The 19,162-nt window shown below is 42.2% G+C and overlaps 1 protein-coding gene across 5 annotated transcripts in view; it reads left to right on the forward strand.

Moving 5' to 3' along the window:
• The window catches only part of LOC122549656 (retinoic acid receptor beta), a 513,362-nt gene that overhangs the window by 366,782 nt on the left and 127,418 nt on the right, over window positions 1-19,162 (forward strand). For all 5 annotated transcript variants that reach the window (XM_043689458.1, XM_043689457.1, XM_043689459.1 and 2 more), the window contains one exon: window positions 11,107-11,248. In XM_043689458.1, the coding sequence (XP_043545393.1) occupies window positions 11,107-11,248 (142 nt within the window). The remainder of the gene's footprint in view (window positions 1-11,106; window positions 11,249-19,162) is intronic.

Below are 19,162 nucleotides of genomic sequence, written 5' to 3' on the forward strand. Positions count from 1 at the left end.
TATAAATTCTGTGTTACGATCGAGCCCTCCACTATCACCTGATGAAGGAGCGTCGCTCCGAAAGCTAGTGCTTCCAATTAAACCTGTTGGACTATAACCTGGTGTTGTGTGATTTTTTAACTTTGTACACCCCAGTCCAACACCGGCATCTCCGAATCATAGATAATATAACACACAGTTAAATACAGCTGTACTTTATTGTTTGAGAGCAGGGATATTCCGTATTGTTAGCTCCAGGGAGGAGAAGATGCTTATCATCATTGGAGTAGCCATTTCTCAGAGTATGACCATGAGAATGGGAGAGCAGTGATGATGATTAGAGACCATCCCATGTTCTCATACCACCAGCCACTAGTATTGACATTGAATCAGTGTGTGTGAGTTAGAGGGAATCTCTACTGACAGTGAGCCAGGAAGATGAGGGACCTGCAGGCAGAAGTCCTGATGCAGGAATAGTGTGAGGGCCAGCTCCCTAAAGGGTAAGGGTGTGTGCAGGTTTTGCTGGAGGGTAGCAAGTGAATGAGCACTACACTTGGTGCATTGAAGGCCTGCCAGAATTGCTGTACGATCAGAAGCCCCACAGTAGGTATGGAAAGTTCAGACTTCTTTCTTGGAAAGTCAGCTCACTGCCATAGTAAACACTGACTGCCCCCATCATTGCTGTGGATGCCAGTACTCAAAGGAGACTCTGAAAGTCTGGCTGTCCTCTCTCATTTGTCAAGTTAGGACGAAGACCTTCATCATCTGTCAAAGCATTTCCTGTAGACTTTACAACTTTCAATACCTATAAAAAGCATACTCTAGTACAGCCGGTAGGAATCACTCAGCAACTAACAAGAAAGTAGTTAATGAGTTTTGGTGGAGTGGGAGTCCTTTCTGCTGCTCAACACATGTTCAGCTTTGTGTGATTAAAAAAGACATTAGCTAGAACATAGGAGTGCAAACTCATAGTGTTGATGTCAGATTAGAGTATTGATTGATGACCCACATATTTTCAGCAGACATTCATACTAATGCCATCATCAATATGGCGTCTGGTGTGACCCTTACCAGTTATGTACCATTTATGAGCTCTATGGTTAGTCATTATATCCAAACTGCAGGCTTCACAAGCCCAAAATTTGAGCTGGCTGCCTTTCCAGCTCTGAATATTAGCTCTATTTACAGTTTCTTTGCCCAATGTGCATGCCTTTGGTGGAATACGTTAAACATAAGTTACTATATTTTCATCCTGAATGATTAGGAAAGATACTTGATGCAGTTTGAGTGAATGTTTCTAAGTCTGCTTGAAATGATTACAGTTTGAAGTGACATGGTTTGTATTTGCCTAACCATTTCATTTTCATAAATTAAACGATGGAGGCAAATGCACTAAAGTTTATAGGAGCTTGTCTTGACTCCTTATGCACTGAGGTTAGTTGAGTTCCCTTCAAGGTTTTTTTTTGTTATTTTCTCCCCCTTTTAATTCTCTTCTTAGCCCATACCATTATTGAATTAATGGACTGAAAGGTTGTCTCGAGCCTTGCAGTGCTACGTTATACAGATGCTAGTTATTTCACACTCTAGGAGAAAGTGAGGACTGCAGATGCTGGAGATCAGAGCTTAAAAATGTGTTGCTGGAAAAGCGCAGCAGGTCAGGCAGCATCCAGGGAGAAGGAGAATCGACGTTTCGGGCATAAGCCCTTCTTCAGGAATAAAGCTTCTGGTAGAATCCTTCTTGAGCAGTTTTTTGGATTTTAAATTGTAGTTGTTAACTGTTGCATTTTCTCTACTGTTTTAATTTGTTTTAATGCAGTGTTGCTTCAGACAACATATATCAATTGACTGATAATACAAACTACATTTAGGAGGTATTTCCATGAAGATAATGCACATTGACCAATGTGGCACTAACTAATTTGTCTACATTTGTGTGTTCAAATAGTATAATTTTTTTCTTATAAACAGTAATTGGCCAATTTATTCAGAATTTCAGAAAACTGGACCTGAGAAATTACTGTTGGCAATATCAGCAGGCAAATCCTTAATGCATCGATATGATAGCCTTCTGTCCATAATGTTAAGGAATGAGATAAGCCATTTAAAATAAACAAGTTAATGTCTCAATTAAAGTAGCAGCAAGGGGATGATCATCCAAGTATACTGTATGTGTGTCCGCTTGTATTGCCAGCAGTAATTTATGAGAAGATATCTAACTTGTCAGAAATGGGTGGTTCAGTTTACGTAATTGATAAGGATCAAGTCTTAATTTGAGTCTCAAGCCCATCTGAGACATGATGTTTCTTGTGTTTTTTGATGTTTTTCCCCTGGTGCTTGTTGGATCCATCATAATCTTCTCCTAATAAACACGTCTCAATTATAAATGGGCTGTACAGACACTGAAGAGTATTCCAATTGAAAATTTGACGTTCGTTGGCTCCTGACTTCACTCTTCAGTGAAGTTAAAATCTTTCTGCAGATCTTACAGTTTGAGGATTCAATAGCCAAGAATTCGATGTTGGGCTTGTTTGTCACAAATTATTCATGAGTAACCATTTTCTTCATAGAACAGCTTGAATGTAGACTATTTCATGGAGTCATAGAATCCCAACTCTGCAGATAGAGGCCACTTGGCCCATCGAGTCTGCACTGACCCTCCAAAGAGCACCCCACCAAAACCTACTGACCCACCCCACGTTATTCCCATGACTCTGCATTTATCATGGCTAATTCATGTAGCCTACACATCCCTAGACACTGCAGGACAGTTTAGCATGGCCAATTCACCTGACTTGCACATTACTGGACTTTGGCTGAACCTCCTTTTGACTTTCCCATGGTGGTTTCCCCAGACAGCTTCAGCAAGGACCAGGAACTTAGACTTTCTCAGCTCTCATCCCAAGCCTACAGCTTCAAGGAACATTGTTCCATAAACTAGGAAGTGCATCAGGAAAACTGGCTGAGACCCTTCTTGCCTTTGTACAAATAAACTGTGATTTGAGAATAACTTTGCAAATAATGCATCATATTTTTAATCAAATAGTCACCAGCTTTGAAAGACTTCAACCTTCAGGGAAAACTTTGGAACCATGGCCTAGGCATGTGAAGCCATTGTAATACTGCTGCTGATTGGTTCAAAACCAATTAGATTCCAGTTAAAGTTGGTAACAACTCTCGACACTTAAGCAATCACATTGAAGATATAGTACTGTAATTTAAACACTTCTGTTACAATAAAATAAGTTGGTGCAAAAATACATTAAAGAGTAATTTTGGTGTATATTGGAAATTTAGTCATAAACTCTTGCATGATTTTTCATTTGACTGAATGCAGTGTAATGAGAGGATTGCATGTAATGCTCACATGAATGTTTAATGCGTGTGACTAGTGGGCATGGCTCCCTGCTAGAAGCACAGAAGTACTCCTTATATGTCCCCAAACTTCAAAGAAAAATGGAAGCTGAAATAAGGAATGTGTTTCAGTGCTGCATTGTAGCAAAGGTTGACAACCCTTTTAATAAAAGCAACTGTCTCTTTAGATCAAGCCTGTTTTAAATTTGAAATCCTCTGACTTTATAATGATTGGCAGATTAAAGAGTGAGCCTCATTATGAGTTCCTTTTAATGGTAATCATTTACAAAGAATTATTTTATAATTAGCCATCCTTGTGTTTTTTTACTTGAAATATTTATTACTGTGTCCATTTGATGATAACCTTACTGAGAGACCAGTGTTTAAGAATCTACTGGTCTGAGGAAGCTGAGTTAACATTAATAACTATATGCTTCAACCTAGGATACTGCAGTGATTTTATAATTGCAATTTGTGTGCTGATTCATCTTCCGTATCATGTCTGACTCATGGTTACAACATAGAAGCGGCTGTTTAGCCTCATGTCTGTGGCAAGAACATAGACACTCCCACTTGCCCACCCTTCCACCGCAATTTTGTTTTTCTGTTTGAAAGTGACAATCAAATTTGCCTCCACTGCCTCCTCAGTCAGTACATTCTGAATCCTAACCATATTCTGTATAAAAAACACTTTCCCCTATGATGTCATTGTACCTTAAATGGATAGCCTCTGGTTCCTGTCCCATCTTTCAACAGAAATACTTACTGTCTATCTGCTCTGTCTAAACTCATTGACCTAAATTTCACTGTAATCATTCATCTTTCAACAGAAATACTTACTGTCTATCTGCTCTGTCTAAACTCATTGACCTAAATTTCACTGTAATCATTACTGAGGTGAACCAACACATTTCCATCTCTAGAGTTTATAATTGGTCAGCAATCATTTAGTTGGCATATTGTTCATGCAGGGAAGGTATAAAGTCTGTCTTGGAACTCTTCAATACAGCACCATGGGCGGCAAAATGGTTCGCACTGCTGCCTCACAGTGCCAGAGACCTGGGTTCAATTCCCACCTCAGGGAACTATCTGTATGGACTTTGCCTGCAGCGTTAGATGAAGGGGTAAATGTAGGGGAGTGGGTTGCTCTTCGGAGGGTCAGTGTGGACTTGTTGGACTGAGGTGCCTGTTGCTACACTAAGTAATCTAATCGAAACAAGAAAACCAATGGTATTTCAAATTCTGTGCAACTATTCTATATAATCATCTTCAAATGATTTTATATATGTTTTTTTAACTCTGGGACAGAATGGAATTCTGTTGGTGGGTATAGTGTTCCTCAAACAGAGGTGACTTTAGGGTAGTGTGTTTTTCAGCAGAGGAGGGGAACATCTGGAAAAATCACATTGCTTTTATCATGACATTATGCACAAATGACTCAAGTGATATTTATGTGACGCAACGATAAGTTTCAACATAAACAACTTCACCAATTACAACCCAAGGCAAACAGAGCTTGCCAAAAAATTGTCTTTAAAGTTATGTTCTCACATTTTAAAGAATAATTTGTACATTTACAGTGTGGGCTTCTGACTAGCTGTAGAGTTGGTCACTCCTTAGCACTGAATGACCCTAACGTAACAGTAACTAGCATTCTTTTGAAGAGTTAATATTACATAAGGTATACTGTAAGCTATTCTGTGTTTAAATAATGCAACCGATAAATTGCCTACTTAATACCTTTTGTACTCAAGATTCCACATATCACATTCCACTTTCTTCACTGAAGATAAGATTTCATGACAATTAAGAATTAAAAATGAGCTGCCTACTTTTGTCAGCACTGAAAGTACTTTGAGCGCACACAAACACATTCTCACACTCTCTCTCAAACATACACACTCTCATGCACTCTCGCACACACACACACTCTCACATACATTCCACACGCACACACTCACTTGCACACACACACACACACACACAGAGCCTGGGATTCACTCGCGCACACGCACACACACACACACACACACACACATAGCCTCTGGCACTGATGGTCCCCTGAGTTGGCTGACAGGAAACTGGCAGCATTGAAGCTGGAGGGATTGCCACATGTTGACAGGCAGTTCTACCACCTGCAAGCTCCTTGCAGCCCTGAGGAATTGGCCCCAGTTGGGATCTTAATTTTGAAAAATTGGCTGCCTTTCTGTGCTTAGCCGACAGTGTTCCAATATCCCATCCCAGCACTGGGGAACCTCCCACAGGACTGGGACTGCATGGGTCAATGCAACTTCCCATAACTTTCCCAGATCCACTGTTTCCTTCAAAATGTAAAGGCTCATATTGGCGTTGTAAAGGCTAACTGAGAGAACCCTCCTGAACCTAGTTCGGGTTCAGTGTGGCAAATTCATGTAGGGGGAAGGCCAGCAAATAAAAAGCAAGTCACAACCTCATTTCATACAAAGGCATTGCCCTTGAATAAAGTTTATCGTTGGAGATAAATTCACATTGATCAAGAGAGTTCATATTTGTGCAATGGTCTCATTTCTGCTATTGTGAAAGATTCAACAGGGTTGGACCTTTTAGGTTTTCTACGTAAGAGAGGATTTATAAGGGGCCTAATAGAGGTTATTAAAATATTAACGGTTTGGAGAGGTTGGTGTTTTTATTTATGGACAAATCAATACAAAATGGATATGAATAAATCCAGTAAGGAGTAATTAATCAGAATGGAGAGAGTGTGGAACTCAAAATCACATGGAGGTGGCTGAGGCAAATTGCTTTAGTACTTTCGTAAGGGAACTAGGCAAAATGATGAGAGAAAAGGTAGGAGAAGGTTATGCTGCAGGGTTGAGATGAGGTTGATGGAATGGGAGGATACCCCTGAGGAATATAATCACCAACACAGATTAGCTATGCCAAGTAAGCTGTTTCTGCACTAAAGGTACAATGAAATTAATAAGTTATTCACAATACAGGCACACTAACCAGCAGGAATGTAAAATTATGGATTGATATTACATGTTTTGGAAAGCACTGGAACATGAGAGTTAATTCAGCGAAAGTAGGAAGTTGGCCTGAGAGGAGAGCAGACTAGTGGTTATGCATTAGCTGCTCATTATTTTCCCAGCCCAGCATTTGGTGCCATTATTTTCAATTGAACTGAATCTGAGGCAGTACAGGAAACAGATTAATGTGATTCCACTCATTATGCATACCTATCCAAGAATATTTCCTACTGCAAGTATTGATGGATGAAACATTCTTGTTCAAGATGCCTCGCAATGAACTGGCCAAATAATAGTGCCCATGTGCATTCGAAGTCGATCCTTGCACCACATAAAATCGGCCAAGTCATTTGTCATAGCAACTGCTGCCATTTTCTTTCCTTCAGAAGTAGAACATTAACGAGGTTGCAGTTTTATTGGTTGATGTTTCTGCTCTTATGGAAGTAAGTGGTCAGGGAGATGACTGTAGTGGTAATGTTACTGGATGTGTAATCCTAAGGGCCAGACTAATCCTCGGGTGATTTGAGTTCAAATCTGACCCTTGGAGCTGGTGGAGTTTAAATTCAGTTAATTAACATGTGGAAATGAAAGCTAATCTCGGTAATGGTAACCACGAAACTATCACTCACTGTTGTTAGAAACCCATTTGGCTAACTAACGTCCTTCAGGAAAGAAAATCTGCCATCCTTACTTGGTGTGGCCAGCATGTGATTCCAGACAGTGGGGCTGACTCTGAGCTCTCAGCTCAGGTACATCAGCGATCGGCAATAAATGCCCACGTCCAATGAAAAGAATAAATCGGTGAAATTGGGTGTTTCCATTTGCAGCCACTGATAATGTTTAGCTCAGCTCAGTGTGTGATAAGCTGTTGCTTGATTTTCTAAGTTGGCTGTAATTTCTTGTTCAGATGGAATCTGAACTTGGTTTAACAATGTTGAAACATTTGCACATTGCTTGGGGGCACTGTGTACTGCAAAGGCTGGGCGTTCTGACAGTATTCCTGCAAGAGTGCTGGAGATCTGTGCTCCAGACCTTGCTGCTTCCTTACCCAAGCTGTTCCAGTACAGTTACAATATTTGCATCTACCCGACAATGTGGAAAATTGCTCAGGTATGTCCTGCACATAAAAAACCAGAACAAATCCAACCCGACCAATTATCGTCCTGTCAGTCTACAATCAGTAAAGTGATGGAAGGTGTCATCAGCTGTGATATCACGCAGCACTTGCTCATGAAACCATAAGATATAGGAGCAGAATTGAGTCATCTGACTTTTGGTCATGGCTGAAGTGTTTTCAATGCATTCTCCTGCCTGTTCCTTGTAACCTTTGATCTCCTTAGTAATCGAGAACTTATCCATTTCTGTCTTGAAGATACTCAATGGCTTGACCTCCACAGCCTTCTGTGACAAGGTGTTCCACAGATTCACCACTCTCTGGCTGCAAATTCCTCCTCATCTCAGTTATAAAGGGTTTTCCCGGCTGTATTCCTGATGAAGGGCTTTTGCCCGACATGTCGATTTTACTGCTGCTCGGATGCTGCCTGAACTGCTGTGCTTTTCCAGCACCACTCTAATCCAGAATCTGGTATCCAGCATCTGCAGTCATTGTTTTTACCCTTCACTCTGACGCTGTGCCCTTGGGCACTAATCTCACCTACTAGTGGAAACATCTTCCTCACATTCATTTATCCAGGCCTCTCAATATTCTGTAAGTTTCAATCAGATCTCCCCTCATCCTTCTTAACTTCATCAAGGACAGACCAAGATTTCTCAACTGCACCTCATACGACAAGCCCTTCATCCCCAGGATCATTCTTGTAAACCTCCTCTGGACCCCCTCCAAGGCCAGCACATCCTTGCTTAGGATACAGAGTCCTAAACTGCTCACGATATTGCAAATGTGGTCTGAACAAAGCCTAATGCACCCTGAGCAGCACACCTCTGCTCTCATATTCTTGCCCTCTCAAAATGAATGAATCCCAAGTCTCTTTGTCCTTCACATTCCAGAAGCCTTTCTCCGTGTCAAAAATAGTCCACGCCTCTATTCTTCCTACCCAAGTGCATAGCCTCACACTTTCCCACATTGTATTCCATCTGCCACTTCTTTGTCCACTTTCTGAGCCTGTCCAAGTTCTTCTGCATCTTCCCACTTCATCCACACTACCTGTTCCTCTTCCTCCCTTTGGGTTATCTGTAAACTTAGCAAAAATGCCCTCAGTTACTTTGTCCAGATCGTTAATATACAATGTGAATAGTTGCGGCCCCAACACAGACCCTGGTGGAATTCCGTTAGTCACAGGCTGTTATCCTGAAAAAGATCCATTTATTCTTACTCTCTGCCTTCTGCCAGTCAGCCAATCCTCTACCAATGCCAATACCTTTGCCCTAACACCATGGACTGTTACCTTATTTAGCAACCTCTTGTGTCACGCACCGTCAAAAACCTTCTGGAAATCCAAATGGATCACATCCACTATCTCACCTTTGTCTAACTTGCTCATTACCTCCTCAAAGAATTCTAACAGATTTGTCAGGCATGACCTCTCCTTGGTGAGGCCATGCTGAGTCAGCCATATTTTACCATGCACTTCCAAGTACTCTGCAATCTCATCTTTAATAATGGGTCTAACATCTTACCAACGACTGAGATCAGACTTACTAGCCTATAGTTTCTTAACTTCTACCTCCCTTGCTTCTTAACATCACTGAATGTCAAGTGCTGGTGGTTAGATTATCTCTTATTGGAGGTGGTCATTGCTTATCATTTGTACATTAGCCATTTTCCAGTCCTCTGGGACCCTCTCTGACTCCAGTGATTCCTGAAAGATCATCACCAATGCCTCAATAATGTCCTCAGCTATCTCCTCAGAGCTCTAAAATGTAGTCCATCTGGTCTATGTAATTTATCCACCTTCAGACCAGTTCAGCAACAACCTGCTCACTGATGCCCAGTTTGGGTTCCATCTAGCAAAACTGGCATCTATAGGTGTGAGGTATCAACTGTTTGGACATAGCTGGTTATTGGAGGTCAGTCATCTCAGCTCCAGAACATCTCTGCAGGAGTTCCTCGGTGTAGTGTCCTCGGGCCAACCATCTCAAGCTGCTTCATCGTTGGCTTTCCCTCCATCATAGTGTTAGAAGTGAGGATGCTCGCCGATGATTACATCATTCACGTTTCCTTAGATACTGAAGTAGTCTATATCCAAATGCAGCAAGACCTGGACAATACTCAGGCTTGGACTAAAAAGTGGCAAATTCTGGGCAATGACTACCTCCAATAAGAGATAATCTAACCACCAGAACTTGACATTCAGTGGTGTTACCATCATTTGATTGGCACATCCATAAATATTCATTCCCTCCACTCAGTAGCAGTAGTGTGTGCTATCTACAAGATGCAATGCAGAAGGTTTCCAAAGATCCTTGGAAAGCACCTTCCAAACCCACGACCACTTCCACCTAAAAGGACAAGGACAGCAGATACATGGGAGCACTACCACCATCAAGTTCCTCTCCAAGCGACTCGCCATCTTGACTTAGAAATATATCATCGTTCCTTACCAACCATTGATGGTTCAGTATCCTGGGATTCCCTCCATAAGGGCATTGTGGGTCTACCTACACCATATGGACTGCAGTGGTTCAAAAAGCAGCTCACCATCAGCTCCTCAAGGGCAACTAGAGACAGGCAATAAATGCTGGCCAGCCAGTGACACCCACCCAGGTCCCACGGGTGAATTAAGACAAGGATAAAGGTTTCTTTTTTAACTAACTTCCTTGACACCAAACAAGGGAGAAAAATCTTTAATTCATGACACTATGACCAGAAGATTGAAATCCATCCAATGCCATATTGCACTGTGTGAACCTCAACTAGTTTTCTCGATTCTTGAACAGCCCAGCCACTGGTTCTTAAAGGGACTGTTAAAAAGTATGAAATATCAACAAAGTGAATATTTTTTCATGTAGCCTGGAGAAGCCAGGTATACTTTGGCATCCTCACTGAGGCAAGGATTTGCTGGCTTTTGGGTGCATTACAACAGAGGTACACTTGGCTGTTTTGTGAAATGAGGGGAATGTCCTTCCAGAGAAAAAAATTAGCAGCCTCCCCCTCTAACCCCACAAAATACTCATAAAATCTGGGAGCATCCATGGAGGAACACTAAGTTGAATTAAACTTACAGTTTTGTCATCTTTTAACAGAACATTAATGCCAGTTCCAGAAAGGCAGATTCTGAAGCTTGGCAAAAGTGAGGACTGCAGATGCTGGAAACCAGAGTTTAGATCAGAGTGATGCTGGAAAAGCACAGCAGGTCAGGCAGCATCTGAGGAGCAGGAAAATCGGCATTTCTGGCAAAAGCCCTTCATCAGGAATAGAGGCAGGAAGCCTCCAGGGTAGAGAGATCACTTTCAGAGACATGATACCACCTGCTCCAACTACAATCCACCCCATTCTGAGGTGCAGGTTAGTTTTTAGTCCGGGTCCGTTTGAACTCATCCTGTCCTCTCATGAGGCAGAAGTGGCTACTGCAGATGCTGGAGACTCTGAAGCTTACCCAGTTTTCCCTCTGCCCTACTGTTGCAGACTGTGCAATTTTAGGATACTTCCATTTGAATTAATGAGATGAAAGAGAATTAATTTTCAGTTGGGCGATGCATGTCTGAAAATGTGACTCCTATTCATGCAGATATTGTATTTTGGTTTAAGAAGGCATGTGCTGCAGCATTCTGGAGAAAACTCTTTCATTTCTATTTTGTTGTCTTCCAGGGTTTCTTTCGGAGAAGCATCCAGAAAAATATGGTGTATACATGTCACCGAGAAAAAAGCTGTGTCATCAACAAGGTTACCAGGAATCGTTGCCAGTACTGCCGTTTGCAGAAGTGCTTCGAAGTGGGCATGTCTAAAGAGTGTAAGTACACTTTCTGGTCTTTATCTTTTTCCATTTTGTGCAAAGTTCAGTTTAGCTTTCATTAAATCCAATGGTAACGGAGAATGCTGGAGAAAATGAAAATTGTGAGGCCACAATATGGATTCCCTGACTCATTCTGACTCATTTTCAGAATATCTTCATCACTGCAGTGCTTCAAAGTGCCGCAATTACTTTAGCTGCGGAATTTGGCCTCTTGCTGTCTGATATTTTGGCACTTAAAGTGCTGTTTTACCTTTAAACTGTTGTCCAGTGCACTCACACACAGATCTGTTGGACCAGCACTGAACACCATGAGGCTGTAAAAGTGCAGACACGGAATGTCCATCAGGGAACTAACAGTCTATGTTAAAACTTCACTAACCAAGACCTATGTTTAACAGTTGAAAATATCTTTGAGCCCATAATCTGCCATGTGGGTCCATTCTTGTGTATTCCCGAGGACGGAATCACTTTCAGAGACATGATACCACCTGCTCCAACTACAATCCACCTCATTCAGAGGTGCAGGTTAGTTTTTAGTCCGGGTCCGTTTGAACTCATCCTGTCCTCTCATGAGGCAGAAGCAAGATTAGAGTGGTGCTGGAAAAGCACAGCAGGTCAGACAGCATCTGAGGAGCAGGGAAATTGATGTTTCAAGCCTTCTTGATGAAGGGCTTTTGCCCGAAACATTGATTTTTCTGCTCCTCGGATGCTGCCTGACCTGCTGTGCTTTTCCAGCACCACTCTAATCTTAACACTATCCTTTCCTGACTTGAGCCCCCTGTATGGTCGTGCAGCCGGTGAACAATGGTTAGTGCTGGCTGCCTGCTTTCAAAATTTAAATTAGTGGGCAGAATGATGTTTGTGTTTTGCTTGTATTGGAAGCAATGGGCTCAGGATAATCTTCAATTGCAATCCCTACACCGAATATTGAGCCATATCTCATTTGCAGTCATCATCTCCCTGAGTAATTCTCTTTCATCTTAGAGTCGTTCTGTGAAGTCTGTGCCCTGAATTTCTTCATGTTATTTGCATGCAGTTTTTGAAGCATATTCAGTTTCACTGGGGCGAGTGGTTTTGAAATAAGCCTTGTCGCTCAACTGAATCTGGTCAGCATTTCAGCATTTTAGAACTTTCAGAATTATCGTGTGAGTAGAAGAATACTGGGCATTGAAAATAAGTCAACCGGCCGATCTTTCTGCAAATGTCCTACTCAGTAAAGTAAGAAATGAAATCAATGCCATGCCTGGGTTGTATAATGTGAGGTAACAATCATAATTGCAATCTACTTTGTTCCTCTAGCTTTGAAACATTTCAAGAGTCATTTCTCAAAGGTTTGGGAAAAACAATCATTGCGCACAAGTGGCTGGTTTTACAAGAGTTGACCAAGCCCTCAATAAAAGACGTGGGCTTTAAGAGGACCTTTGTGAATCAGAGAGGCACAGTGTTTCGAAATGGGGCTGTTAGACACTCGGTCCTAACTTCTTGAAGAAATAATTGCTCCCAGTGAGACAAAAGGTAGAGCTAATGTATGAAATACACAGATGAGAGGAATTCAGATTTCTAGGATGTAAGATGTTGGGAGACTTGTGTGAAAGCCTAGGAAAGTTTACACACAACGGTGAGAATTTTAAATTTGAGGTGTTAAGAGATGAGAACAGTGTGTGAGCCAGGCTTCAGGCAGGTTAAGGCATGATCGCAGAATTTCAGATGAACTGACTTGCTTCTGAGGGCAGAGGATTGCCTTGAATTCCAGGATTGCATGGATAATTAAGTCCGGAGTTGAAGACGTGGATGAAAGCAGGTTAACGGAGGTAGAAGTGAAGGTTGGTGGTAGTAGAGGCTAAGTTTGTGAAGCGAAAGAATATTCATTGAAAACTCAGTTCTGGATTGGACCGAATCCCTCGATTGTGATAGTCTGGTTCAGTTTGAGATTGGAAAGGGGGAGGAAGTTGGTGGTGAGTGAATGCAGTTTATGGCAGTAACTAAAGATATTTCGGACTCTCAGGCTCCCATGACATCAATATTACAATTCAGTTCAGTGCTGTTTTGCGTTTTCTTCACTCATTTCTATCTATTGTTGTCAGAAGTGAAAGTGCCTTATTGTGGGTACTGATAGGAAAGGATCACTGACACTGACAGAGTAAGGGAATTGAATTAACATTAAATCAATTCCAAGTGGTGCTTCACCATCATCCAAGGTTGTCAGTTCAAGTTCTATAGAATGTCCAGCTCAACAAATCTTTCAAACCAGTACTCCCATCAATGTCGTCAGTTTTCAGCAATAGTCTGTTGAAATGGACAGAACAAAAGCCAGCCGAAATTCACCAAGGCTCTTTAGACAGTCTCCTCCAAACCATCTAGCAAGGCAAGGGCAGCAGACACTTGGGAACACTGTCCGTCTGAACACTCACCGTCCTGACTTGGAAATATACCACCTTGCCTTCAGTGTTACTGAGTCTAAATCCTGGCATTCCCTCCCTAAAGGGATTATGGTTTACCGCCAACAAATGGACTGGAGCAGTTCTAAGAAGAGAGCTCTCCACTATCTTCTCAAGGTCACTCAATGAGGCAATAACGGCTGGTTCAGCCAGCCATGCTCACATGCCCTCTATAAATAAAAGAAAAGGTCTCAGGTAACCTTTTCTCTTAATTTTAAAATTTATTACCATTAGTACATACATCTAAAAATTGCAGCAGTTTTCCTAATCCACCACTGTAATGTCAATGAAAGATTTGTAACGCTTCGAAGAACTATGTAAATGAATGATCATTGGGAACTTCAACCAACCTTGGCTGAAAAATAGGAAATAATCAGGAGAATACCCAAGTAAAATTCAATGCTGATTCTTTTTAAGCTAATAAAATGAGATGCACCTCACCTTCATGTTACACTGAAATGGTGCAGTGTTATAAAAATGGTTTAGAATTTATTAATTAATTAGTTTCTTTGCAGCCCCTCTATGATACAGTATGCATTAATATGCAAAATAGATATATTTAAGTTTATAGTACGCATTACAAGATTGACACCTCAGTTTTCAGAAATTAAAATAGAAACTTAATCCACTCACATGGAATTTACTAAACTGTAATCAACATAATTATTATTCCCAAATTAGTGTTTTACCATCGTTACTGGAATACATGACAGTTTGAGCATATTGCTTAATGTTTCTGTCAAATTGCATGAAAATATAAAGAAAAGGCAGACAGAGGAAGAGAATGAAAGAAAAAGACCAGATAAGAAACATTTGGTTGAGAAATTCATTAAAGGGGACATAAGAGTAAGGAAGCAAAAATGTCGAAACCACAACAGCAAAGCAAAAATGTTCACACTTTGAAACTATTAATCTTTTAAACATTATACACAGTGCCACAGTTAGTCATACATTATGCATCATAGATGTTTGATAAGTTACAAAGTTGGTGCGCAGACTTAAAGTTTATTGATTTTGTTTTAAAAATATTTTCGTAAGTTTGTTTTTCAACATTTTATTTATTTTGTCATCCAGTTTCTTCAAAAGCTGGCCATTAACTATGTTGTAAATATTTTATGTGTGTACTCTTAATATTTTATTTCAAATGTAATGAAAAGTCCATTAAACATTTATAAAGCTGTTCTACTGAAACCTAGTACAAGAAGTTACATAATCCCTGGAGTATGCCTTTCAAAGCACATACATGCTTCTGCTCATGTAACACCAAGCAACTGATTTTCTGGAAGGTTTCTAAATACTGAGCATTGTGAAACTTAGAGAAAGGCGTGTAATTGTACAGCATTTCCTAATTAATTTTCTCAAAAGTGAATACTGTGCAGGGATCTTTCAATGCTTGAGGTAAAATATAGGCTCAGAGTTCAGTCTGAGGGTGGAGAATAATTCTTAAATCTATTGTATCAAGATAAGGTTGAAATGGTAACCTTACTTTTTTCACTCATCAGTACTCAGGCTGAACTCAACCTTTGGTGCCCTAGGGAATATAATCCATAGACATGAAAACCATGGTTTCCACTGTTACAAAATTGTTTCTGTGCATCCAACTACATCACGTTAAATAAAAATGCGGGATGAAAATAGAAGGCCGAGCAGCAGTTTGGTGAAAATTTATAATGAATAGTATAATTTTTTTAAACTATTAAATCTGTTTTAAACTATTAAATCAGTCAGTAATGTAATAGAGAACATGTTTGCACTTAAGCTGGTTTGGTCTGTTATGTGACAGCTTTAATGGGGTTATTTAGATATACCATCAATGCAAGGAAAATATAACCGACTTTCTCCCACTGCAAATAAACTGTTGCTAATCTGGATGAGAAGAAACTTTGTTCTCCTATCCATTTCAGACCATCCAGCTTGCAGTTAAATGTTAAATGGCCTACAACCTGCAACTGTAATGTGCTTTAATCATCTTTACGACCTGCAATTTTAACTTTGACACTTCAATATGATTTTTTTTCCCATTGCCTACTTCAGTTTAAATATACTGTATTTGAATAGACTTTGTAGCATTGAGTAAAGTCTTCTTCGAAAGATGCATTTGATGTGAAGCACTTAGCAGCATCTTATTACCATAAAAGTACCATATAAATGCAAGATGCTGTTGTTGATAGTAGCTCATTTATAAAGTTGCAGATCCCATATTTTTGCTTTCATACAAGCTGAGCAGTTACAAAATGATGAGCATTTTGAGAACCTCCTTGCCTTTCATGGCTGAAAATCAGCATTGGTTAGACCCATTTTTGCAAAGGACAGATATTTTTTCAGATGAAAAGGTTTGCTTGATCCATTAGGAGAGACCTTCAGATCTTCACAGTGTATTCAGTTTTAACATCATTGCAGGCTCCATGCCACAACCAAAAGGGGTTTCATTTCCCGCAAGGAGCAGCCTGTGTGTGGCAATGCACTGTGCCAATCGATGCCCAGTATCCTTGCAGTAGTTATGAGGCCTTCAGTCTGTGGCACTGCACTGTGCCAATTGTACTTGAACCTCCACGGCCAGTGGCTAATGTGCAATAAGAGACATCAGCTCAATGCCTGGCACCATGTGACACCCAGTGTAATCCATGCATGCACATACCAAAAGCTATTCTTCCACCCCAAATGTGATGGTGCAGTAATTTGAGATGTTGAAACCAGGTTCTCGCTGCCTTGGTCCCTGCAGCACTTGGCACATTTGCTGTAAAATGTCACTGAGGTCTACTGCACGCTATGCATCCTCCCATCAAGAGAGCACAGCTCTCGCCAGCAGAGGGACCAGCTCAGCAGCAGGAACGTGAGAGGGAGATGGAGCAGGAAGCTCAGGAGAAGGCTGAAGAGGTGAGGCAACACCATTTTCTGCCTGAGCTGTGGGTGAAGAACACACCGGGAAGTGCTTCACCACTAACCGCAGCCCAATTCTTCCGTCACCACCAGCCCTGCACCTTGACCTCCCTCGATTCCTGACCTTGGCAGAATTCACTTGGCCACCATGCCTTACCAAGTGCCAGCTCTGAATTATGTGCAGCACCAGTATCCGAGCTGGTGGCTGGGAACGTGACCTTCAGTAAGATTGTCAAGTCTTCATCCTCCCCCTCTTCCTGTCGCTCCCACTGTCCAGCTGGTGTTTAGCAATTTGGAATGAGGAAGGAACCAGGACAAGGCTGTGGAGAGGGGAGGAAAGTAAAGGTGTTATTGCTTGTGCTTTCCGCTGCTTGTTAATCAGTACAGGCCGGGGTGTGGGTAAGGGGGGGGTTATGAGAGGCAGGGTTTAACTGAGGATGCTGTCATCTTCCATGGTCTTTGCTGTTCCTTCACTCCTTTAGCAATGAGCATCTTCCTCATCGTAGGGACCATCCCCTTTATGGGTGTGAGGTCATACAGATATTCCTGCCCTTTCTGGTCAGTCTCCACTGCCTGTGGTTATACGTCACTTTGTCCTGCAAGAGGGAGGGATGTTTCAGAAGCAGGGATGTTTCACCCTGGATGGGTAAGTAGCTGCCAGAGTGTGCAAGGCTCTGAGATGGAGCTGTGAGGATTGCTGCAGTGTTCTGATGCAGCTTTGAAATGCTGAGCTATGGTTAATGATGATTGTTGATCGGTGAGTGATGGGATGATTCTAGTGACTGAGGATAGTAGGATGGATAGGAAATGACATTCCAGCCTGCATTCACTGACAGCAACTTACATTTATAAAGTGCCTTGATAATAAAATGTGCTTCACAGGATCATCATACATGCAAAATTTGTCACTGAGCCACAGAGTGACCTTAGGACAGACGTTCAAAGGTTAAATGAAGAGATTGGTTTAGGGACCACTTTATAGGAGGGAAGATATGGAAAGAGGGGTTTAAGGTAGAAATCCCAATGTTCAGGACCTTGACAGCTGATGGGATGGTTGTCAATAGCGAAGCAATTGAAGGTTTTCATGAAGCGAGAAGTCAAGGAGAACAGCTATCTCAACTGGGAGTGAAGATGAAGGAGATTGCAGAGATAGAGACAGGTAGGCCTTGGATGGATTGGAGAGCCAGGCTGAGAATGATATGGGAGGTCACGGCCTGGCTGTCCAAGGGAGGGAGCTCCTGGGCTGGCTGTCCCAGGGAGGGAGCTCAGGGCTGGCTGTCCCAGGGAGGGAGCTCAGGGCCTGGCTCTCTCAGGGAGGGAGCTCAGGGCTGGCTGTCCCAGGGAGGGAGCTCAGGGCCTGGCTGTCCCAGGGAGGGAGCTCAGAGCCTGGCTCTCCCAGGGATGGAGCTCAGGGCCTGGCTCTCCCAGGGAGGGAGCTCAGGGCCTGGCTCTCCCAGGGAGGGAGCTCAGGGCTGGCTGTCCCAGGGAAGGAGCTCAGGGCCTGGATGTCTCTGGGAGGTCTGGCAGCCTGAAGGAGGCTCACGGGATCAGTGGGTGGGAACATTATGGTAGAGGGAAGGACGACCTCTGCTTAAGGCTTCTCCCACGCAAGGACAGGAGATAATAGTTGATTGAGAGAAGGTCAGTGATGGGAGAGTGAAGGCTACCGGAGGGGAGATTAAGGGTGAGGGAAGGTGGCTCAAAGATGACAGTTCACAGGTGAAGGTGTGATGTCGGGGAGCTCCACATTGGCAGACACTTATTCAAGGGTCACAGAAGGCAAGGCCACATTGTTGGAGGGAGAGTCAAAAGTGATATGGGGGCAAGGTCAAAGGTGACTGGGAAACGGGTACCATGATGCTTTGCTGCACAAGGAAAGCAAGTGTGGGGGTCGGTGGGGTGTGGATGGTTGAAGTATAAATTCAGTAATAGTCTCTCAGACAGCAGGATGATGCTACTGATATGCAGGTAATGGAAACCTGGCTGGGTGCTGTTTAAATATGGTGCTGGAACAGCTCTTTCATTCATTCAGGAATATGGGGTTCAATATTTAAGCCAGCATTTATTGCCCATGCCTAATTGATATTGAGAAGTTGATAGTGCACTGTTTTCTTGAATAGCTGCCGTATTAAGAGTGTGGGTACATCCACGACACTGGTAGGAAGGTTGTTCTGTCATTTTGACCCAGTGTCAGTGAAGGAACAGCGATATATTTCCACATCAGGGTGGTGAGTGGCATGGAGGGAACATGTGGTGTTCCCATATAGCTGCTGCCCTTACATTGCTAGCTGGTAGTGGTTGTCGGTTTGTAGGTGTTTTCTAAGGAGCTTTGGTGAATTTGTGCCATGTATCCTGTAGATAGTACAGACTGCTACTACTGAGTGGAGGGAGTAAATGTTTGTGAGTCTGGTGCGGCTCAAAGGTAGAAGACAGAGGGTAGTGGTGGAAGGTTGTTTTTCAGACTGGAGGCCTGTGACCAGTGGAGTGCCACAAGGATTGGTGCTGGGTCCTCTACTTTTTGTCATTTACATAAATGATTTGGATGCGAGCATAAGAGGTACAGTTAGTAAGTGTGCAGGTGACACCAAAATTG

Source organism: Chiloscyllium plagiosum, chromosome 5 (genome assembly GCF_004010195.1).
Source record: "Chiloscyllium plagiosum isolate BGI_BamShark_2017 chromosome 5, ASM401019v2, whole genome shotgun sequence".
Lineage (NCBI taxonomy): Eukaryota > Metazoa > Chordata > Chondrichthyes > Orectolobiformes > Hemiscylliidae > Chiloscyllium > Chiloscyllium plagiosum.